At 33.3% G+C, this 25,578-nt stretch overlaps 1 protein-coding gene across 4 annotated transcripts in view; it reads left to right on the top strand.

Annotated features, from left to right (window-relative positions):
• Evi5 (ecotropic viral integration site 5) overlaps positions 1-25,578 on the top strand; it is a 207,220-nt gene that overhangs the window by 79,048 nt on the left and 102,594 nt on the right. For 2 of the 4 annotated variants that reach the window (XM_071618050.1, XM_027935259.2), the window contains 4 exons: positions 716-776; positions 11,558-11,611; positions 14,377-14,409; positions 14,974-15,120. In XM_071618050.1, coding sequence (XP_071474151.1) covers positions 716-776; positions 11,558-11,611; positions 14,377-14,409; positions 14,974-15,120 — 295 coding nt within the window. The remainder of the gene's footprint in view (positions 1-715; positions 777-11,557; positions 11,612-14,376; positions 14,410-14,973; positions 15,121-25,578) is intronic. The other 2 variants (XM_071618051.1, XM_071618052.1) reach the window with 2 other exon arrangements.

Below are 25,578 nucleotides of genomic sequence, written 5' to 3'. Positions count from 1 at the left end.
TGGTATTTTTTGCCTGTGGCAGTTATTATTGTGACATTCTAATGATAAATTTTGTATTTGCCTCATTCCTTCTATAGACATTTTTAATTGGAATTCTTCTATAAGGAAGAATTGCTCCTTTAACCTTACCATAATTTTTTAAGTCAGTGCTAGTGTTAGGATTTTTTGAACAGTGCAGGTGTGTTTTAATTTGAAGGGAATTGATAGTTGGTTCTTTCATAGGTTTAGGGATGAGTTGAATTTGTTAACTTAGTTTTGTGTTTGGTACTTTATGTGTTTCACTTTCTAAACTTTACTGTAGTATGGCACTTATTTTTGTCATTTGTAAGTAATTATTGGTTGGTTGGTTTGTTTATTTTTGTAGTAGGGTTTGATCCCAGGGTGCTTAACCATTTAGCCACATCTCCAGCCCTTTTAAAAAATTCTTTCATTTTGAGACAGGGTCTCACTAAGTTGCTTAGGGCCTCACTAAGTTGCTTTGAACTCCTGAGCCACTGGGATTACAGGTGTGTGCCACTGAGCCTGGCCAAAGTGATCATTTGTAAAACTCCATGTAACTCTTCAGGTGATTTTACTCATATCAAGATCTCAAATTATAAACTGAGGAAAATTAAAATTGTATTTTATGTTAATATGTATTTTTAAATTTTATAATCTAATAACTACTTTTGAATGAAAACATACCTTCATTTAACTTTTTTTATTTTCTTCTTAGGCTTGAAAAGGAATACACTACAATAAAAACTAAAGAAATGGAAGAGCAAGTTGAAATTAAAGTAAGAATTTCAGAGCTTTTTTAAGTGCTGAAGACAAATTGAATTCAATTACTTAGCAATAGATATTAATTATATTGATGTATGGTTGCCATCTGCAGTAAATTTAGCAATGAAGTTTTTATTTATTTACTGACCATCCTCCTAGGTTGTAGTTAAAGATAGACTAAGGTAGGATTGTACGACTAAAGTGGCTTTATTCTAGTGGTACAAAAGAGTAGCACTTCCTTTTTCCTAGATATCTTGGTGATTACTTAGAGAGAATGAGCTCCTTGAGAAGATAATTACATTCCATTTAAGAATAATTGTAAAAGGGTAGAGAAAATCATCTGTAACACATTATGCTCAAGCTAACAGGATCATAATCTACAGACAAACTAAATAGAACAAATCATTACAGTAGAACTAATTATTGCTGTCTTAAAGTGCAGGAAGCTTTGATCAATGAATTTCTTTCTTCCCTAAGCAAAGTTATTTATACTTTTGAACTACTTCCCTCCAGGATAACAGATTTTTTATTTAAAGGACATGTAAATAACCTGCACACACTCTAAAATTTTTATTTGTACCTCCTGTAAGCCTAGAAGGGTCTTAGTTGAGGGTCTTTGGCATACATCGTTGGAACTTTCACTTTGAAAAACTTTGGTGGTTTTTATCTTTTTTTTCCTTTTTTCAAATAAAGTACTGTGGGTTGAATCCAGGGGTGCTAAGTCATGTCCCAGCCCTTTTTATTTTTTATTTTGAAACATTATCTCACTAAGCATAGGGATTCACTAAATTGATAAGGCTGGCTTTGTGATCTTCCTGCCTCAGCCTCCTGAGCCACTGGGATTAATAAGCATATGCCATGATGCCCAGCATTGGCTTTTATCTTGATGCTACAGTAGGGGGATGATGAGTGGAAGCACCAGTTGCATACTGTGATCCAGTTTCTAATCTTACCCCACAAAAATATAAAACAACTTTTACTGGGTGACTTCTTCTTTTTCTTTATTGAACAAATTTTTGTTTTTAAACAGAAAAATAAGCTTTAATTTACAACAAATGCCAGATTATACAGTGAAAAACAATGTTCTTAGTTTTCTATACTGATGGAACGGTTCCTACTAAATGGAAAAAAAAGCCATAATTTATATTAATAAATATAGTACTCTGTCTCAAAACATTTTACATGATTATTCACAATATTAATATAATAATGTAAGGAATCAGTCATTCTTTTTTTTTTTTTTTTTTGGGCGGGGGACTAATGGGGATTGAACACAGGCGTACTTAACCACTGAACTACATCCCCAGCCCTTTTTACGTTTTATTTAGAGACCGGGTCTCACTAAGTTGCTTTGGGCCTCTCTGAGTTGCTGAGGCTGGCTTTGAATATTTTATTTTCCTGCCTCAGCCTCCTGAGTAACTGGGATTACAGGCATGCACCATCCAACCCAGTGAATCAGTCATTCTTGAGGTTAAATGTAACAGTAATGAAAAAAAATGCAAAATCTAACAGATTACATCAAAGCTTTTGTTACATCAATTAGAAAATGCTAATTTGTTAATAAGTATAGACAAAATATATAATAATTTTAAATGTTACCTTAATGATACATAATGAACATAGTAAATGTCAAAAACCTGTGTGCATATCTGCAAACATCAGACTTCAAAAATACAATTTTACGGGCTGGGGATGTGGCTCAAGCGGTAGCGTGCTCGCCTGGCATGCGTGCGGCCCGGGTTCGATCCTCAGCACCACATACAAACAAAAGATGTTGTGTCCGCCGAAAAACTAAAATAAATTAATTAAAAAAAAATACAATTTTACCACCTAAGCATTAATGTGGTACTGTCTAATTTGAAAATGTATATATTTAAGATTATCCTATGTATCAGTTATAAAGTAGCACTTAATATGTAGTAAAAATTAGGACATAATGGAAAGAATAGTTGAAAAAAATAAACATTTGACACCTCCTGGGACAAGTAGCTTTGATGAAGTTTCTCACCTTCAAACTATGTCCCAGTCAGGGCTCTGCCACTGATTAGCTATATAGCTTTGAACAAATTACCTATCCTCCAAGCCTCAATTGCTTCAACTGGGTGACTTGTTTTTTTAACTTTATGTTTGATTGTGTCTGTTTTTGACTTGGACATGGGAAGACATCAGATGATCCACACCTGTGTACAATTCATTAGCTGTGTGTTGAACCTTGCTATAAAATACTTCTTCCACTCCACAGCACTGTTTACAAGGGAATGGATTCTGTTAAACTCCTCTGTTTTTTTTTTTTTGCCTTTAGTCTTCCTCAAAAGCGGTCACTCCTATTTTCTTACCGGAACTCTCTCTCCTCCCTTTTCTGGATGACTTATTTGCACTTATATAACCTATTGCCTATCAATTGGAAATTGATAGTTCTACATTTTTCATAGAGAAAAGAATGGATATATTGTTGTGAACCATCCTCCTTGTTCTTGTCACCCAAGCTGCTGCTCTACCATTTGCTTTCTTTTTAGGTACCATGAGTAAGGTTAATATTAAATCACACCCTGCACTTCGGCCTACTGAAAGTAAAAAGTCATCCTGATGAGTGTGGAGAGTATGGGTTATCGAATATCATGAATATTATGAACTACAAATTAAGAATCTGAGGATGGAGAAGCATTCTATTCAGTTTACCATACTATGTTATTAGGGGAAAAAGATCACAGTTTTATTATGAAAAATCTTTGCTCTTGAAGAATTGTCTTATAAAATTAAATCATGTGAATATAGAAACACCAATAACATTTTCAGAAAAAAAAAAGATCCTGAGCAGATGTTAGCCTATATTTGTGGTTTTTTTAAAAAAATATCTTTTTTGAGGGGAAAGTTATAGTTCATAATGCCTCACAAAATACTTCCGACTACAGTACTTCATTTGTCTCAGGCAAATGACATGAAATTGTTTATAGAAAAAAAATCTGGGGGAAAGAAGAGTTAAAAATGTTAGTGGAATATATCAGGTAAATAAAATATGCTGGTTTTAGAGGTAGTCTTTTTTTAAGTAGTCTTACTTTTAACTCTTTCTTACTCTTGTGTCATTTTCATGTCTTTATTTCCACAACCCAATAAAGGACAAAACTGGAACAGTTTTTGAGTGTACCTTTTTTTTTTTTTACTTTTGAGTTTATCTCATTTCTAACTTGGACCTGACCACAGTTAATGTTCAGATTAACTTTTCTTTAATAATATTCGTTCTTTCTTCCTTTCTTTCTTCCTTTCTTTCTTTCCTTCCTTCCTTTCCTTCCTTCCTTCTTTCCTTCTTCCTTTCTTCCTTCCTTCCTTCCTTCCTTCTTCCTTTCTTCCTTCCTTCCTTTCTTCTTTCTCCTTCCTTCCTTCCTTCCTTTCTTTCTTTCTTTCTTTCCTTCCTTCCTTCCTTCCCTCCTTCCTTCCTTCTTTCCTTCCTTCCTTCTTTCCTTCCTTCCTTCCTTCCCTCCCTCCCTCCCTCCCTCGGGATTGAACTCAGGGGCACTTAACCACTGAGCCACATCTCCAGCCCTATTTTGTATTGTATTTAGAGACAGGGTCTCACTGAGTTGCTTAGCACCTCACTTTTGCTGAGGCTGGTTTTGAACTTGTAATCCCTCTGTGTGAGCCTCCCGAGCTGCTGGGATTGCAGATGTGCACCACCAGGCCCAGCTAGACTAGTGCTTTCTTAAGGATTTTTTTCTTTTTTGATGCTGGGGATCCAGGGCCTTGAAACTTGTATTTTCTTGCCTTGGTCTTCCTCAGAAGCATCCAGGGAGTTGGTTCTGTACCATCCTTCACCTAAGCAAGTGGTATGATCATGAAATTTTGATATGGATGTCTAAAATCAGACTGGAATGATATGAAGTTTTTGTTCTTTTGGTTTTTGTTTTTTTTAGCAGTACCAGGGACAAACCTAGGCCTCATGCAAGGTATTTTATTAATAGAAATACCTTTATTGGTATCTTTTTTCTAATCTATTGATATTCTTTCCACCTGACTAGATAGGAGGTAAGAAATATTAAAATTCTAATTTATGTTATGGTAACACACAAATCTTTTTAAAAATAAAAATCTTTATTTTCTCATTCAATTTAAGACATTTATGGACTGATAATCTGATTTTCATGTTTAAATTTGTGCTTTGGGACAGAGCTTTATAACCCTTCAAATGAGAAGTATTAAAAATTCTGGCTGATTTTTAGTAAAAGTTAATTTTTTATTGTTTCAAAAATTAGGAAATATTTCAGGTGTGCTGAAAGCCAGAGAATGATATAAAAACAGTCATGTCTACTACTTGGCATAGAAAAGAAAACATTTTAAGTTGTCAGAAATTATACTTAAAAGTCAGTGTCAGGTATTAGTAGAATTGAAGCTCACATTTATTTAACACTTAATAAATCATGGCTTATTTACAAACATTATCTCTATATTTTTGAATATTCTTATGAAAGGGTTCTTAATTTAATTTTTCTTTGAAGAAAGAAAGCTCAAGTACCATGACAGTGGTCACACTGATAGGAACCAATGAAAGGCAAGGGTTCTAAGAAGTTATTCTTAGGTCCATGTGTGTTTTTCAACATACACACTGTACTGCTTTTCAAGAAACTTTGATATATTTATGATATAAAAAATATTTGAATGCCCATTTTTACGTATTATTATAATCTTTTCATTAAAAAATGAGGCACTAGTTAAAAAAAAACTATAAATAGCAGAAAGATTAGTAGAGTATAGGAAAGAGAACGTGGGAGGGATGCTGGGAAGGGAAGGTATAGTACTGGGGACTGAATTAGAGCAAATTATATTCTATGATTATATAATTATGTCAAAATGAATCCTAATGTTATATATAACCAAAAAGAATCAATAAGAAAATAATAAAGTTCAGAGAGGGGGAAAAAAAAAAAAAAAAAAAAGGAATGATTGGCCATGTGCAATGGCCCACACCTGGTAATTTCAACTATTCAGGAGACTAAGTCAGGAGGATTGCAAGTTTGAGGCCAGTCAGGGCAACTTAGTGAGACCCTAGCTCAAAATTAAAAAAAAAAAATATATATATGTATATATATATATATATATATATATATTTAAAAAGGACTGGGGACATAGCTCAGTGGTAGATTGCTTATCTAACAAGTATGAAATCGTGAGTTTAGTACCCAATACCTAAAAATAAAGAATGATTATACAATATCCAATGGAGGCACAATAGAATAATTTATTAAATAAGTCATTCATTTAATGAATAATTTACGGATCTTACCACATGCCTAAGCACTATTCTGGGCATTTGAGATGTAATAATGAAATAGACCAACTCTTGCCCTTGTGGAGCTTTCATTCGAGTATGGAAATCACACTAATAGAACAGTAAGTTATATAGTATTTTAGATGGATAGTGTTAAGGAGAGAAAAGTATTTTCAGGAAAGGGAATATAAAATGGTAGTATTTAGCCTGAAAATTTAGAAAACTTGAACAGGTAACTTTTAAATAATGACCTGAAGGAGGTGACACAGTTAGCTGTGTGGGTATCTGGAAGAATCTGGATTAGAGTGTGCCTGAGGAGCCTTGTGGATGGGACAATATCATGATGAGAAAGGGGTGGGTAAGGTAGAGCAGGTTGTAAATAAGGTAGTGCTGTTAATGATAATGACTGCAACTTGTATCCTGGTGAGATGAAAGCCATTGGGGACTTTCAGTAGAGGACAAGATCTGACCTATGTTTTCATTGGATCTGTCTTACTACTGTGTTGAGAATAAATTGCAGACTGTAGAAACAGAAGCAGAGAGATTAACTAGAAGGCTGGTGAGATGAGGCAGGCAAAAGATGATGATGGGGCTGGGTTTGTAGCTCAGTGATAGAGCACTTGCCTATGTGTGAGGCACTGGGTTCAGTCTTCAGCACCAGATTAAAAAAAAAATGTATATTTTTTAAAAAGATGATGGTAGCTTAGATTGAAGTGTTAAGAAGTAGTTGGATTATGAATAGATTTTAAAGATAAAGCTGACAGATTGAATGTAGAGATGTGAGAGAGAAAGTAATCAATTTTTTTTTTTTTTTTTTTTTTGGCCTGAGCAATTAGAAACCTTGCTACCCAAGATGGGGAGCATTGTAATAGGATCTGGTTTAGTGCGAATGCCAGCAGTCCAGCTTTGGATATTTTAGGAATAAGATGCCTAGGAAATGTCCAAGTAGCCAAATAGATCTGAAATGAAGACAGCCTCAAAACATAAATTGGGCAATTATTGGCTGGATGATGTATTCAGAGCATTGAGAATGGGTGAGTTTACTTGTCAAGTGAGTGTGGATAAAATAGAGGAGAGTTCAAGAATTGAGCCCCAGGTAAGCCAATAAAGTTGAAAGCCTTGAAAGTTGCAAAGTAGGAGAAAATCGGGTAAATGTAAAGACCTAGAAGCTTTCAGGAAGAGAAGATTAACTGTGTTAAATGCTAAAAATAGTTTGGAGATGAGAATGGAGATGACCATTGGGTTTAACAGCCTGGCAATAAATTGGAAAAGAGCAGAGAAGTGGTGGGCACTAAAACCTGACTGGAATAGAAGTAGAAAAATCAGGGATATTTTTCAAGGAATTTGCTATCAAGAAGAGAGAAATGGAACAGTAGCCAGATAAAGTTGTGATATTTGTTTTGTTTTTTAAATGGGAAAAAGAGCTACATGCTCTTATGATGACAATTAAGTAGGAAAAATTAAAGGTTATGAATGAACAGTGGGAATTGCTGGAGTCAAGGTTATGAGATTGAGTGCACAGGTAGGAAGTGAACTTGGTATACTAGAAGAGATAATTAATCTACAATAATAGGAACCTACACCAAAATGTGGGCAAAAATGTAGATAAGATTTAGGGTGAAATTATCTTCTGATTGTTTCAGTTTTTTCAGTGAAATCAGAAGATTATCAAGCTGAGTGGCAGTGGGTTTGAGTGTTGCTGGTTTAAAGGAAGAGGAATAAGTATAAAATAGTAATCTGGGAGGGTGTGAGAAGGATGCAACAAGGAAATTTCTGAATTTTATGATTGCTAATTTAAGTAAACATCCTGTTTTTTTTCCCTGTGGTTAGACATGCCACTATAGATACACAGATAGTGTTTTCAGAGTTAATCCACAATAGTGGCTTCATTGGACAGATGTACAGCTAAGGGGGAGAGGAGCAAGGAAGTATGTATAATGATTGGAAGTGACGTTTTGTTTAGAGGGAAGAGAAGACATCAGGGATTAAGTGACAATAAAACAATGTCAGGATCACAGGATTGTTCTAATGAAAAGGAGAATTATTGGAATTGAGTTACTTTATAATGTGAAGAAGCTGGAAAGAATGGGAGATGATCTTAAAAGAGTGAGTTGTTTGAAGCAGCTCAGGAGGCTGAGGCAGGAGGATTGCGAGTTCAAAGCCAACCTCAGCAAAAGCGAGGCTCTAAGCAACTCAGTGAGTCCCTGTCTCTAAATAAAATACAAAACAGGGCATGGGATGTGGCTCAGTGGTTGAGTACCCTTGAGTTCAATTCCTGTTACCCTCCCCTGCCACCTCCCAAGAAAAAGAGTAGGTTATTTGAAACTGAGATTCCTGTGTTTGGAGATATTTAGGTTATTTTTCACTATTCATTATCAAAAATAATACCCATACATCTTTGTATATAAAGTTTTTTTGACTCCTTATTTTTTTTATAGCTAATTGTCAAAATTAGTATTATTGAATTATGGGATACTAGTATTTTTAAGACTTTTTATGTGTACTAAGTAAATTTCCTAAAGAATGTTCCTGGGGTGTGTTGTTTTCAGCATTGAGTTTCCATTTCACTATTACTTTTTTTTTTTTTTTTAACATCTTTATTTTATTTTATGTGGTGCTGAAGATCGAACCCAGCGCCCCGCGCATGCCAGGCGAGCGCGTTACCGCTTGAGCCACATCTCCAGCCCTCACTACTACTTTAGTAATATTAATTCTTGTTCTTACTCTTAGTCTCATTTTTTTCTTTTCTAGTTTGCTAAGTCAAAAAAGCTTTTTGCTTCAAGTACAAGATGTGTATTTTTATATAGGCATATCTAGTGATCTTTTAATAGTTTTCATTTTAAATCTTACAAAACACTCTATTCTAGAAAAGTGTGGCAAAGATTAATAATAACTCAATCAAGTAGATTTACTTACTAGCTTACTATATATCTGCAATAAATGGTTCAAAAATACACTGGAAATAGAAGTCCCATTTAAAATAGAAATAGATAGCATATCTAGGTATAACCTAAATGAAAAATATGATACACCCTAAGAAACTTTAAAAACTTTACACATAGACGTTTTTTAAAAACTTTTTTAACTGTAGATGGACTCAATATCTTTATTAATTCATTTATTTTTTACTTGGTGCTAAGGATCGAACCCACTGCTTCACATGTGTGAGGCAAGTGCTCTCCCACTGACCCCCAGCCCCAGCCCTACACATAGACTTTTTTAAAAGATGAATAGAGAGACAAAAATAATTTTATTTAAAGATGTGATTTTTTTTTCTCAACAAAATGCATATTTAACAAATCTAGTTGAATTTAATTCCTTGTAAAGTTTCATAGCAATAAAAAGAGACACCCAAAGAAAAACTGTTAAAAAAGAGATAAAAGAACTAAAATAATACTCATGCCTCATGGAGTATATGTCACACAAAAGGGGATGCAATGATTTATTTAAAAGTGGTTTTAGAAGTTGGGGATTATAGCTCAGTGAAAAGTGCTCACATAGTATGCATGAGGCCCTGGTTCAAACTTTAGCACTACAATCAGTCAGTCAAAACATTAAATAAGAAAAAGTGATTTTAAAACTTTTGGTTAGGTTTAAATTAGATTTTAATTTATAGTAAAATAGATTTCAGAACATTTAAAGGAGGTGGGGGAAGGAAATTCCCGTGAATATTTTAATCTTTAAATTTTATTTTAGGGGCTGGGGCTATAGCTCAGTGACAGAGTGCTTGCCTAGCATGTTTGAGGCACTGGTTAGATCCTCAGCACGACATAAAAAATAAATTAATAAACAAAGATAGCATGTGTCCCTCTACAACTAAAAAAAAAGTTTAAAAAATTTATTTTTATCACTTCTGTCATAAATAACTATTTACTTAGTTGTCTAGTTGAAACTTAAAGTTAAGTCTTTCAGGAGAAACAAAATGTTTCCTTTTGTTGAACCTTTTGGGAACCTTTTGTTGAACCTTATGAGAATCTTGTTTGGTTTCAAATGGCTTTTTAAATATCCAGGCATGGTGGTGCACAACTGTAGTCCCAGAGACTTGCCTGTTGTGTCAGAGAGTTGGGAGATTAAGGCAGGAAGATCACAAATTTGAGGCCAGCTTCTGTAACTTAGTGAGATCCTGTTTCAAAAAAATAAAAAGAGTTGGGGGTGTGGCTTGGATGATAGAGAGCCTCTGGGTTTAATCCTCAGTATCAAAAACAAAACAGAAACTCTAGTATTAATAATAATAATTGGCTGATTTATGTAATCTACTATGCTACACATGGAAGGAACAACCAGGAAATCTGGGACAATTTTACTTCTCTAGCTGTTATTTTATATTCTGAGGTCATACATTATGTCCATTTCAAATTATGTAGATATGTTTTAGTATATAGAACAAGAAAATACAATTTGCAAAGTATCTTTGTAATATTCCAATTTGTGATCTATTTAAGATATAAAAATTTATAGTCTCTTATTTCCTGAAATAAGACTCCATTTGTTATACAAATTGTATTTAAGTCTTTACTGGCAAAATGGAATATTCAATTGTTGAAATGATTTTCCAAGGAAGAAGTTTTAGAAAAAATTAGAGTTGAGAAATAGGATTGAGCTTTGGAACAAATTGATATAGAAAGTAAGTGGGGTTTGAAAATTCAGGGATGGCAAAATGAAAGGATAACATAAAGAGAATTGAAAATTGAAGGAATAATTTTTATAGGGAACTTATAAGAAATTATATTGGTAGAATATACAAAAAGATGATTTTTTTAAATGTAGGGTGATTTGTATTTAATACCTGAAATTAATTTTGACAAGTTTTAGGTAATCAAGCATTGAACAATTAAATAAAGTTTTTTTTCTTTTTTTCTTCCCTTTTTTTTTCTTTTTCCCTTTGGTACAGGGGATTGAACCCAGGGTCTTGTGCATGCGAGGCAAGCACTCTACCAACTGAGCTAAAATCCCCAGCCCAAGTTTTTGTTTTTTTTAAATCTGGTTTTTCTTAAATGTAGAAACAGTACTTGTAATTGGAGCTTCTAATTTTTTTAAGTAGATGATAACTCATGATAAATTGTCTTATAATTTCAAATGTAAGGAATTTTGCAACTTGTATCTATAATATAAATGAAGACTTGTCTAATCTAAAATGATAGTTTGCTATTGTATGAATATGCATATTTGAAGTTTTTTATTAATTCAACTGACATTTAAATACTAATTATGTGAATAGGCTTTGTAGGAGATAGGCAGGTTACAAATTTTTCCATCTAATGGGTAATTTAAAACATTTATCTTTGTCCTTTTAAATATAGAAAAGAGAAGGATTATTTATATACTTTAGTGTATAGCTGGAATGAAAAATACAATTATTCCTTTGTCATAGATTTCTTAGTGGGAGCCTTTAATGGTCTGACATCTGGTAATGTAACCATTTCTTATACTCTTTTTATTTATAAAAGATGGCATGTTTTCAGGACTTGATTTAGGAATTTTGTTTACTCTCCAGAATGCTTTCAAGCAAAATTTTGTTTTTTTCTTTTTTGGCAGAGGTTACGCACAGAAAATAGACTTTTAAAACAGCGCATTGAAACGTTAGAAAAAGTAAGTAACTATTATGAATTTCTGTTGAATGCTTTTAGGATTTTTCCATATATTTAAGAAATTCTCAAAAAATTTGGCACATGTATCTCTTAAGTTGTGTTATTGACTGTTAACTTGCCTAGCTTACTGTTTAGCCGCATAGCTAGTTATTAATAAAAATTGATGGGTACAAGTTCCTGACCTTTCATATTAAGGTTTTAACTTGGGTAATTATTGGATTAATATTGATGTCATTTGTTTTCTTTCTGTGTAACCTCTAAAAAATACGTTCTTCTAGAATCTAATTGGGAATTGATTCTGATAACAACTTTTTAAAGATGATTCAAATGTTTTTTTTTTTATTATTGATTGTTCAAAACATTACAGAGCTCTTGACATATCATATTTCATACATTAGATTCAAGTGGGTTATGAACTCCCATTTTTACCCCAAATACAGATTGCAGAATCACATCGGTTACACATCCACATTTTTACATAATGCCATATTAGTGACTGTTGTATTCTGCTACCTTTCCTATCCTCAGATGATTCACATGTTGTCCTGGCTTCCTCATGGACTGTCAAGTGAGGCAATAATTCATTTAAGGTCTAGAATTACTTTACATTTACATTACTTTTACATTTAGTCAAAATGATTAAAATTCTTATCCCTTTGTATTCTTTATATAAAAATTCACTCTGATATTGATTTTCAGTAAAAGAGAGTTGTGTGTAAACTTTAGTTAAAATTATTTTAATATCTACTCATTGCCTCTTCTCTGTTTCATAATAATTGGCAAATGTGGAAATTTTGCATAATTTTTGTATTGTGCTTTTGATGAACCTTTTGTAGTTGTGTTTCTGATACTGTAAGAATGAATGGAGTAATCAAAGCATAGTGTAGGAATTTTGCTTTATTAAAAGAAAAACACCATTTGAATTCACAGATTTTTTTTTGTTGCTCCCTTTAAAAATTAGAGGCAAGAGTAACTAGGTTTAAAAATATTCCTTATTATATTGTCAAGTATCTTTGAAGTCTTCCTGAAAGTTTATAGATAAATATCTAAGAAATAAAAAACTAGGAAAGGGATAATTTGCAGTGTTTGTCTTTCTCTCTCTCTCTCTCTCTCTCTCTCTCTCTCTCTCTCTTTCTTTCTTGTTTTTAAAGTTTTTTTTTGGTTGTAGATGGACACAAGACCTTTATTTATTTATTTATTTATTTATTATGTGGTGCTGAGGATTGAATCCCGTGCCTCACACGTGCTAAGCAAGCGCTCTACCACTGAGTGACCACCTCAGTCGTTATATATATAGTAGTTGGACACAATACCTTTATTTTTTAAAATTTATTTTTATGTGGTGCTGAGGATCGAACCCAGTGCCTTGCACATGCTAGGCGAGTGCTCTACCACTGAGCCCTAGCCCCAGCCCCCTTTCGTTTTTTTTTTAATTCTTTTTTAAAAAAACCTTTATTTTTTAAAAAATTTTTATTGTTGGTTGTTCAAAACATTACATAGTTCTTGATATATCATATTTCACACTTTGATTCAAGTGGGTTATGAACTCCCATTTTTACCCCGTATACAGATTGCAGAATCACATCAGTTACACATCCATTGATTTACATATTGCCATACTAGTGTCTGTTGTATTCTGCTGCCTTTCCTATCCTCTACTATCCCCCCTCCCCTCCCCTCTTCTCTCTCTACCAAAACCTTTATTTTATTTATTTATTTTGATGTGATGCTGAGGATGGAACACAGGGCCTCGCACTTGCTAGGTGAGTGCTCTACCACTGAGCTACAACCCCATCCCCTGTCTTTCGTTTTTAAAGAAAAGATGATTTCATATTAAATATCAGTGTACAAGGATAGGAAGTTTATTACATGTCTGTCTATTGTATAATAATTGCAGATACTGTATGTTAAGTAAAATATAGCTTCTCTGTATGTCTCTCATTGTATTAGAGTTGCTTTGAGGCTATTTCTACTTTTTGGTGATGCCACATGAATGTTGAACTCAATTGTTTTTTTCCTCCTCCCCCATTCCCTAAACCTGGCTTAGAGTAAGACAATTTTCTAGGTGAATTTTTGTCTTTGTAGTCAGTCATTTTCAGAGAAAGTGTTCTTATCTTGTTAAACCGTTTAAAAGTGATAAAGATGCTGTAGGAAATTATTAAGTTTGGATTTTATTTCTAGAGAATTAAGTAACTTTTTTACTGGCTTAAATGACCTAGATGTGTCGACACTTAGAATTCTATAAATACTTACGTATCAGTTCAATTCTGTAACCAAAAAGTTTACTTGCTCATTATTACTAGTGTTTATTAAATTGAGCTGATTGATTTCATTTGTCTTATTTTCTTTACTTTATTTCTTTGGATGTTACTATGGCTCGAATTGCTGTCACACTTTATATGTAGAATTGCTTACTCAAATTCCTTCTCCCTTTCATATATGTAGTTTGATAATATGATTAAAATTAAAGATGTAAAAAGGTAAGCTTTCAAGAGAAGATATTTACTTGCCCAAGTAATGAAAAACCACTTGGAATTTGTGTTCATTTTCTTCTTGGAAACACATGGTTTTTTGTAGTCTTTGTTTTGATGTATTTTTAAGAATAAAAACTTATTCAGTTAAAAAAAGTTTTAAATTTTTAGGTGTCCTTTTTAATTAACAATGAAAAGCAGTTGGAATTTGAGTACCTTTGTTTCTTCTTATTCCTAATTTTATCACTTTTATTTTCTTTCTCTTATATTTCTATCTGAATTTTTCCTTTTGTAGGAAAGTGCTTCCTTGGCAGATAGATTGATACAGGTATAGTTTTTTTTTGTGTTTTGTTTTTTTTTTTTTAAAGCATTTTCTCTAACTCTACTTCGAAGAAAAGTCCTAAACTCAGAAATTTATATTCTAATGCATGCAATTTTACATGCATTTTCCTAGAAATAATTTTTTGGGTGGTATATGGGTATAAATTTAATTTTTAATAACTTATCTAGTACACTCAAATAGGCACCTTTTGCACGTTATAAAGCTAACCTTATTTTTTAAAGTATTCTTTATTACAAATGGCAATCAGTGGATTCTTTGAAATTAACTGCTATTTGTTGAAAATTTTAGTCCTGCATGTACAACTCAGTAATATTGCATGAATTTTTATTGACTGAAAGAATTGTTCTTAAGATTGTCAATTAATTTTTCATTTAGTTTCCAAAAATTTTCTGGAGCAATAATAAGCTGCTAGTTAATAATTAACTAGGCTGTTCTATTCTGAGGTGATTCTTTTTTTAACATGTGAAAGTAAATAACTAAACCTCACAAAGGCAGTCTTTCTTGAATCTGTCCTAAATTGCTTTACACACAAAAAAATTATGTCCTAAGGGACAAGTGACAAGAGCCCAGGAGGCTGAGGAAAACTACCTCATAAAACGGGAGTTGGCCACCATCAAACAGCAGAGTGATGAGGCCAGTGCTAAGCTGGAGCAAGCTGAAAATACCATCAGGAAGCTCCAGCACCAACAACAATGGGTAAGGAGTCTGGTAGTGCCTTGTATCGCCTTTCTCATCCCTTTCCCTTTAAACCAAAAAAAATTTTTTGGAAGCACAACTTCTGTGCTCTTGTTTTAAATAATTTTTTTTAACTTTAATTGAAGTCTTAAATTATTCCATTTTATGTTCTGTAATATCTGGGGTCTTACTGTGGCCTAAAGACTCCTTGTTCTAGCCCCTCCCTCCAGTTTTGTTAGAAATAGTTAATAATTTTTTTCCTTACATTTCAAATCATAAAAAATAACCAGTGTATTTCAGATCTGCTTTTTAGGTTTTATAAATCTGTTTGACCATAGGTAATCCTGACTGCAGCTAGATTTTATTCATTGAGCAAATGTAGTATTAGTCACATACAGAATATATATAATTATCTTATTTTGAGTTTTGAGAATGTGTTAGTTTAGATTTTATGATATTCTGTAGCCTGGACTTCCTACATCAAGACATTGAATTATGAGTTAAGGTATATGCCTGAATGTTTTCAAACGGAGAAAAGTAGTGAAGATGAAAAAAAGTAACCCTTTAAAATTCATGTTATGGGCTGGGGATGTGGCTCAAGCGGTAGCGCGCTCGCCTGGCATGCATGCGGCCCGGGTTGGATCCTCAGCACCACATACAAACAAAGATGTTGTGTCTGCCGAAAACTAAAAAAGAATAAATAAATATTAAAATTAAAAAAAAAAAAATTCATGTTAACTAACCTAGGATTCTTGATAACAATTTTTCATTCCAAGATTCAGATTAGGATTATCTTAATCAAAAATATGAAGATTCAAAAGAAAAGCCAACTCTCTATCTTTGAAAAGATATTCTTATTTTAGTTTTCTTTTGGCAAGTAGAAACTAGAACTCTACAAGTCTAGGGCAAATGGAATGACTACAAAGTTAGACATTACTTTTATTTAGTAAAATGAAGAAACAGCATCCTCATTTGGGTACAGAAGTCAGAAAAAAATTGATAATTGAAAAGAGCCATAAACACATGTTTCTTCTATTATGTTATTGAAGATGGCTAATAAAAATGAGAGTGAGAAAATAATAACTCAGAAAACTAGAACTCAGCTATTTGTTCTGCCTTCATATAAAATGTCAGTAATATCAAAGCATGAAACTAGAATTGTTGAATCATGTTGGGAATTAAACTGACATGAATTATCAGTACAATATCATTTGTTTAGAAGGAAAGATAAGTATTTTTTTTTCCTTTGGTGGTGGGGATTGAACCCAGGGCCTTGTGCGTGCAAGGCAAGCACTCTACCAACTGAGCTATATCCCCAGCCCCGAAAGATAAGTATTATGCTTGTATTTAGCATAAACTACTGTCTCAATATGTTAGAATCATGAATTAAGTTTTTTGCTTTGTTTCCAGTTATTGAAACCTTATAGGTAGATGTGTATAAAAAGAATATAAGGTTGTTTTATAATGAAAAAGTTAACTGAGCAAGCAAAAATTACAAGAGTGTAATGAGACTTTTATAAAGTGTAATGAAAGGAATCTCTTCGCATTCCTTTTGAAGGACAAAATAGACCTGCTTGGTGGGGCCAAAATAAAGATGAACTAGGTTTCTATTTTGATTGTTTTCATTTTTTCCCTCACCGAGAGGATAATTAAATGGAAATAAACTATAAAATGGAAGTATAAAGCAGTAATGTGCAGAGTAAATGAAAAATAGTGATAGCCTTGTTAAATTTCCAATTTTTAAGTTGCATATTTTAGATATTAAAATGACTTGTGGAATGATTATCTTTTTTAAAAATGTCTTTTTTAGTTGTAGATGGACACAGTACCTTTATTTTGTTTATTTAGTTTGTTTATGTGGTGCTGGGAATTGAACACAGTGCCTCATGCATGCTAGGCAAGTGCTCCACCACTAAGCCCACAACCCCAGCCCCTGTTATTATTATCTTTAAATGAGTTTTAGAAAATAAAAGGTACTGTAGGCATCAAGGTGGACATATACATTTCTTACAGAAAATAATCAAGGTTAAATATCTGAAAAAAATGTCCAGGGTCTTTGATGATGCTTCATGAAAAAATTTCTAGAACATCTGTCTTCAAAAGCCATTGTATGCGCATGTCATAACAGAGTAATATCATACTTGTAATAAATAAAAACTGGATCACAAATACAGTTTTACAAGTTATTTGATGGACTTTCCTCATGACTATGTTTTCCGTCAAGGTAGAGAAATTAAAATAAAAGTAGCTGGTGTTAATAGGGGATTATATTAAGAGACTATTGGGGCTGGGGCTGGGGCTGGGGCTCAGTGGTAGAGCGATTACCTCACATGTGTGAGGGACTGGGTTCAATTCTCAGCACCACATATAAACAAATGAAATAGACTATTGATGTTTAAAGGTCTTTGTGTCTTACACTTACACAGGATGCATTTTGTATTTAAATCTTCACATGCAGTTTTTATACATGAACTATTTAAAAATGGAACTAATATGTTAGATGATGAATCAAGATTCAAAAACTGTTTAATATCTACTTAGAATGAGAAGATAAAAGATTGTTTCCCCAAAATATATGGCCTTGTCCATTAGGTTTAAAATTCAAAGGTGTATTTTACCAATGCCTTATGGAACAAAGATGTTGATATTTTAATTGACAAGAAATCAGAAATGAACCAGTAATAATATAATGTAGCTGTGACTTTAGACTCAAATCCTAAGTGCAGTCTTCTTAGAAGCAAAACAATCCTAAGTATTCAAAGTAGCTTGAAGAAGATTTGTAGTGTTGTATCTAGTTTGAATACCAAAACTTATGTGATCATTTACACACTATTCTTGTGGCTAGTGTAGGAAAGACAGCGGGAGCCCTGGATTTTTTTTTAGGCTTCAGTAAAGAAGTTTTTAGAAGAACATTATACATAAGTCATTTTTCAGTATTTTAAAAGAAATCTATGCAAAATTATATATGGCTTCAGAAGGCATAGTGAATATAAGATCCCAAGACACAATATCTTATCCATTGGAATTTTGACAAATGAAATAGTTGCTTTACAAAGTAGTGACTGTACCATGAGTACCTATTGATAAATATTCTGATTACAGTCTTCCAGTATAACTTTATGAATTCTTAAACTCCCAGAATAAGGATTTCAAATCTGTATGGTAGTAGACAGTTATATGGTACAGATTTGAAATATGACTGTCTACTACCATCACTCACCACTGACAAATGGAAGTATTTTATATGATGTAAAGAATCTTAGATTTCATATATAGCACTAAATTTTAGTCATTTTTCTGTTTAATCTTGGACACTCAAGAATGCATTTTTGTTTTGTATTAGAAATGTTTAGGTCTAGACTATCTCAGGTCTCTCATTTTTAAGATGACCTTTAGTAGAGCATAATTTACATATTATGAAATTCATCAAGTTTAAGTATAATTTGATGTGTTTGAAATGTGTATGGTTGTATAACCCCTACCACAATCAAAATAAAGAATATTTCCATAGCTATCAAAATTTCCTTTGTGTGTCTTCAAAAGCCACTGTATGTATATGTCATAACAGAGTAACACCCATCCCAGTGACCTGTCTTCTATCACCATAGTTTTACCTTTTCTTAAAATCCACATATAAAATGTGAGACTTGTATGTCTTTTTCTTTTACTTTAGCATATCCATTTACTATTTTCTTTTTCTTTTGATGATTTTTTAAATTGTGACAAACATATACAGCATAAAATTATCATTTAAGTTTATAATTCAGTGGCATTAGCACATTTACAGTGTTGGTAACCGCTATTTCTAGACCTTGAAATCACTCCAAATAAGCTCTATACCCATTAAATAATAATTCCTCTTTTTCCTAGTACCTGATAATCTCTATTCTGCTTTCTATCTCTGTGAATATACTCAATCTGTGTAACTTAAATGAGTGGAATTATGCAATATTTGCCCTTTTGTGTCTAGCTTATTTTGATTAACATTAATATTTTCTATATGTTGTAGCATTTATAAAAAATTTATTATTTTTATGTCTGAGTAATGTTCCATTGTATGTATATAGCAATTTTGTTCATTCATTTGTTGGTCATCATTTATATTGTTTCTACTTTTTGGCTATTGACAAAATGCTGTTATGAATATTGGTGTATAACTATCTGAGTGCCTGCTTTTAATTCTTTTGTGTATATACCTATATATGGGTTTACTAGATCATATATATAATACCATGTTTAAGTTTTTGAGGAAGCACCAAACTGTTTTCTACCATGGCTGTACCATTTTACATTGTCATTAGCAATGTCAATAAGGTTCCAATCTCCACATCCTTCTCAACTCTTGGTATTTTGTTTTTGTTCTTAATAATAGCCTTCTTAGTAGATATGAGGTAGTATTTCATTATTATTCAGATCTTACTTGAAATTGAAAGTTCTTTCAATGCAAAGACCATACCAAATGTACATTTAAATGAGTTACTTTTTGACCCAGATTTTATGATAGCCCCCCTCCCCTCTTTTTCTCCAAATACAAGCAGAAGCCAATTGGATGGTCATGAGAACGAAAACAATCTTGACTGCCATTTTATTTGTTAATTTATTGTTAAGATATCAACTTAAGTTTGTGTAAACATTTTGTATTTTGCTCAGTCTTATAAGATGTGGACATCTTATAATGGAGTGAATATTAATCTATTCATTTGAAAACCAATGGGCAAAATATTATCTTTAAGTGCGGAGGGGATAATAATAACCAAGGGAAATGAAGCCTGCTATTGCATAGAGTGTTCTGGTGTGAAAGACACATTTAAACAAATTAATATGATTTCAATGGTGATAAAGGCTTCAACAAAAAAGAAATCAGGAACAAGGTAGTATGTATGGGTGCTATTGTAGGTAGGACAGTTATGGTATGCTTCCCTGAGGAAGTAACATTTGGCCAAAGACTGAATGATATAAAGAAGAAAAGCATTTGACAATATGAATTTCTCAGCTTCCATACAGAAAACATGGCTGTGTATATAGGTGTTGATCAAGGAATAAGTTTGGGGTATTTGGGGAACAGCAAAATGTATTCTTATAAACCCTAGGGAAACCAACTAAAAATTCTTGTGAAGAAAAGATATGTAGATAAGTAGGAAGTAGTAGAGACAAAATAGAGTAATTAAAAAAATCATTTATGTGCTAGCAATTCAGTTTCTCGTTGTGTACCCAAAAGAATGAATTGCTGATACTCAAACAAATATGTGTACACACATTTGGAGCAGTATTATTTATAAAAAAGAAGTAGACAAGTCAGAAGTCCATTAATGGATGAATGAATAAGCAAATTATCATATATACATACAGAAGAATATTATTCAACTATAAAAAGGAATAAAGTTGTAATACTTGCTATAATGTGAATGAGTTTCCAAAACCTTAAATTAAGTGAAAGAAGCCAGATACAGAAGTTCATATATTATGTGATTATGCTGTAGGAAATATTCAGGGTTGATAAATCCATATAGAACAGAATACAAGTTGGTGATTACTAGTAGATTGGGGTCGGTGAGAAGCTGCTTAAATAGGTAAAGGATTTCACTGTGAGTGATGGGAATGATTTGAAACCAGATAGAGTTGGTGGTTGCACACATTTTTTAAAAATTTTAATTTGTTATATATGACAACAGAATGCATTACAATTCATATTACACATATAGAGCACAATTTTTTGTATCTCTGGTTGTACACAAAGTAGAGTCATATCCTTCATATCTTCATACATGTACTTAGGGTAATGATAACCATCGCATTCCACCGTCTTTCCTACCACTGTGCCCCCTCCCTTCTGCTCCTTCACCCTTTCCCTTTTGCCCTACCTAGAGTTCATTTAATCCTCCCATCCCTCCTACCCCCGCAGCATATTATGAATCAGCATCCTTAAATCAGATAAATCATTCTGCATTTGGTTTTTTGGGGATTGGCTAGTTTCACTTAGTGTTATATTCTCCAGCTCCATCCATTTACCTGCAAATACCATGGTTTTATAATTCTCTTTTAATGCTGAATTCCACATGTTTTTTTTATCCATTCATCTACTGAAGGGCATCTAGGTTGGTTCCATAGTTTAGCTATTGTGAATAGGGTTACACAACATTTTTAAAAAATATGTTTAGTTGTAGAAGAACCTAACACCTTTATTTAATTAATTTATTTATTATGTGGTGCTGAGGATCAAACCCAGTGCCTCACATGTGCTAGGCAAGTGCTCTACCACTGAGCTACAACCCCAGCTCCTTACAACATTTTGAATGTACTTAATGCCATTGAATTGTTAATTTTAAAATGGTTATTTGAATTTTTCCTCAACATATTACCCCCAAAAGGCTAAAGAAATGAAGGAAAAGATGCAAAGATGTCACATTTAATCTTTTGATTGCAATAGAAGACATCCTTATGCAAGCACATAAAATTCTAGTACAGGAACCCTTTGGTGATAGTTGGGGTAGGACTAGAAGCAAGTAATCTGGCTTGTGGAAGGAGACTGGGAGGATAGGAGACTCCCTCAGGGCCGAGTATGGGTTGTGTTAATCAGAGTTTTGGTTTACTTTGAGACTAAAGGAAGGGGGCGGGAATGCAATATGAAGTAAAGCAGATTAGGTCAGAAGTGGCAGCTAGAGAAGTGAGTTCTAACAGAGCTGTAGTCCCACAGCAAGAAGATTAAGAGATAGAGGAGACAAGGATTTGGAGTATCAGGAGTTCAGTGGACTAATGGGAGAGAACATCTAGGGCAAGTGGTAAATATGGGGCTATTACCCACAGCCATGATTTTATATGATTTTTGGATATAATATTTGGATAGGCCAGCTCTTAGTAATGTGCCAGAGTAGAGCTGACATAGAATTCTTTATGTTCCCCTATTTAGGAATAAGATTGGTGCATTATTCATCTTTCTGATACTAGACATCATGACTGGAGTGCATGGCAGAGGAGGCCCTGTTCACCTCATGGCAGCCAGGAAACAAAAAGATAGGAAGGGACAGTGTTCCAGTATTCCTACAAGGCCCCACTAAAGTTTCTACTGCCTTCCAATAGTAATACAGATTGAGATCCAGTCCTTCAACACATGGGCCTTTTTCTAAGGGACATTCAAGATCCAAACAAAAATAGTTGATTTTGGAAATCCAGTGAATACAAGCCTATACATGGAAGTGAGGTGGTCTTAGTTGTAAGGTTAGGAATGACAGGCCAATCACATTGCTGTTTGGTTATTGGAAATGTATATAGCTTGATAACTGAGAGTGACTCTCCCCTACTGTGAAAGCATTTGGACCCATCCAAAGCAGTGCGTCCTAGCAATTTTATAATATTGATTGATTGTATTAGGAAAGGGAATAAGTCTTGAACTAGTCATCTAAGTTTCTACCTTAAAAAAACTAGACATTTAAGAGCTAATTTAATCAGAAGCAAGCAAAGTTACCAATAATACTAAAAATCAAATTGAAAAGGACACAATACAAGAAAAATCCATGAAACCAGAAGTTGGTTTTTTGAAATGATCAATAAAATTGATAAATCTCTGTCCATACTAATTAAACAATAACCAGTGTCTGCAATGACACATAACTTTTTACAGATGAAGCCTAGTTGCTTTATCTCATATTCTGAATTTGTCTGATTCCTTCCTCCTAGTGTCATTGTATTTCTTATAGATTAGATTCAATTAAATATTTAGATGATAGTATTGTGAACTTCATTTTGTTTTAAGTCAGGAAACACATAAATTGTGCCAGCTATAAATGATGATGAATATTATTACCATTATGACACATGCCTGTAATCCCAGTGGCCAGATTTGATTACCTTAGACCCTCCTTTGTAAAGGTGTGGTTCGTCTTTACAACTACTGAGTAATCTATTGGAAGTACTTTTGTACCAAATAAATACAGTTGTACCTTGATATCTTTGGGGGAATTGGTTCTAGGAACCCTTATGCACACCTAAATATGTGGAGGCCTAAGTTTCTTATATAAAATAGCATAGTATTTGCATGGAATCTATGCATACCTCCTGTGTATCTTAAATCATCTCTAGATTATTTATAATGACCAATACAATGTAAATGCTATTAAAATGGTTGTTATACTGTATTATTAAGAGAGTAATGACAAGAAAAAAGATTCATACATGTACCGTTCAGATGCACATTTCTCCCCCTATCCTTGGTTGGTTGGATCCATAGATGCAGAACTCACTCTCATTGTATCCATCCACATTTTACCTAATGATTTCAGCATTCATTGATGGTTGTATTGAATCAGTTATTATATATTGAATGTCCCAAATGGAGATTTTCATTTTCTTTTTTTTCTTCTATATTTATTAGCTAGTTTTCCTTTAAAAAAAGAGACATACCCCCAACCTCCCACTTGCTCACTGTAGATCCTTTATCACTCAAAGTTCATGGACTTTAGTAACTTCAGTATTTCACATCACTTTTAATTGTTTTGATGCTTTTGATATAGTGATATGCCATAGTTATTTTATAATAATATATTAAACTTTTGAGTAGCAGTTTTTAAAAGATAAGGTTTATTTTTAACTCATTTTGGGCATTGACATTCTTTGAAAAAAAATGTTTCTGCAGTGTACAGTTGTAGAATGATTACCTTTAAAGGCCATTGTTTTTATTTTACACTAGTCCTTGGACAGTTTTAACCTGATATTGTTGGTTTTACAAAAAAAAGCCAGGCACTGGGGTTGTGCAGCAGTAGAGCACTCGTCTAGCATGTGTGAGGTCCTGGGTTCAATCCTCAGCACCACATGAAAATAAATAAAATAAAGGTATTGTATCCAACTATAACTAAAAAAATAAATAAATATTAAAGAAAAATGAAGCCGGGCGCAGTGGCACATACCTGTAATCCCAGCAGGAGGATCATGAGTTCAAAGCCAGCCTCAGCAACTAAACAAGGCTCTGAGCAACTTAGCAAGACCCTGTCTCTAAGTAAAAAGGGCTGGGAATGTGACTCAGTGGTTAAATCCCCCGGGTTCACTTTTTAGTACCAAAAAAAAAAAAAAAAAGTTAGAGCCAGGCACCGTGGTGCATGCGTGTAATCCCACTTTCTCCGGAGACTGAAGGAGGATCACAAATTTAGGGCTACCCTGGGCAACTTGGCAAAGTCATGTCTCAAAAAATGAAAGGGCTAAAGGTAGAACTCAGAAGTAAAGCACTCCTAAATTCAATCCCTCGCCCACACACATGGGTTGAGTTAATATTATTATTGAACGAGTATACTAAATAAATATTAAATGAAGCCTGATACAATGACACATGCCTGTAATCCCAGTGGCTCAGGAGCCTGAGACAAGAGGATCACGAATTCAAAGCCAGCCTCAGCAAAAGCTGAGCAACTCAGTGAGACATCTCTAAATAAAATGCAAAATAGGGCTGGGGATGTGGCTCTGTGGTCGAGTATCCCTGAGTTCATTCCTTGGTACCAAAAAATATATATATTTTATACACACACACACATATATAAAATGAATCATAAGATTAAGCTTAGCATGAAGATTAAACTGTACATTTAGATATTTTACATGTTTCATGTCTGTTTTTGCAGAACTCTTAGAAGTAACATTGCTCCGATCATAGTTCATGCAATTACTTACCTGATCTTTTTTCTTTTAAGTATGGTGGGGCACAGATGTCTTCATGTTGAACTTTTCCCAGTGAGACCAACTGTCTTTGAGTGTAGCTTGATCTGTTTAAAAGCTTTGTGCCCTATACTTGGCTACATATCATTCACGTATCCTGATTAAGCAATTTTGTCCAGTTGCTCTTGGCTCAGATCAACGTAAACAAGGAAGAATTTAGCAGATAGCTAAGCTGCTGATTGCTGAAATAACTGCTTTTTGAAGTTCTTAAGATCTTTACCAGGAAATACTTAAGGGGAGCAAGAGAAGTTTTCTTCTGACCTTTCCTCTCTTTTTTATAATTCTAAAGAGGATTTGCAGGAATTATATAGTGCTTCTAAGAACAGTGGGTTTGATGTGAGGTTTATAAACTGATCTTACCTCGATTAAACACATGAATAAATGTTAATAAAAATACCTGTCATTGGAAGTTGGGAATTCTTCCAGATAATTTATTTGGAAAAACTTATTTGCTCAGCAGTACTGAGGAATTGCCCCATACCTCATTTACCTAGTGTTTTTTTCTTTATGAGTATGAAAGGTAGATGATAAAAGTCTTTTTAAAAATCCAAGATAGATAGATGACTTGCACATTTAATTTGGTAAACTTTTTGTTGTTGTGGATTGAGCTTATGCTTATCACTAAGCTACAAGCCCAGCCTCCAGGTAAACTGTTGAGCTTTTTGTCAGTATCCCTATAAATCTGGACTTTTTTTTTAAAACCAAAAATAATTTTGACCTAAATTTAGTCTAAAGATTAAATGCTTTATATTTATGCATAATCTTATTTTCCTTTAAGCC

The sequence above is a fragment of the Marmota flaviventris genome, chromosome 10, assembly GCF_047511675.1.
Source record: "Marmota flaviventris isolate mMarFla1 chromosome 10, mMarFla1.hap1, whole genome shotgun sequence".
Taxonomy (NCBI): domain Eukaryota; kingdom Metazoa; phylum Chordata; class Mammalia; order Rodentia; family Sciuridae; genus Marmota; species Marmota flaviventris.
This window is presented reverse-complemented; position numbering and strand designations above follow the sequence as displayed.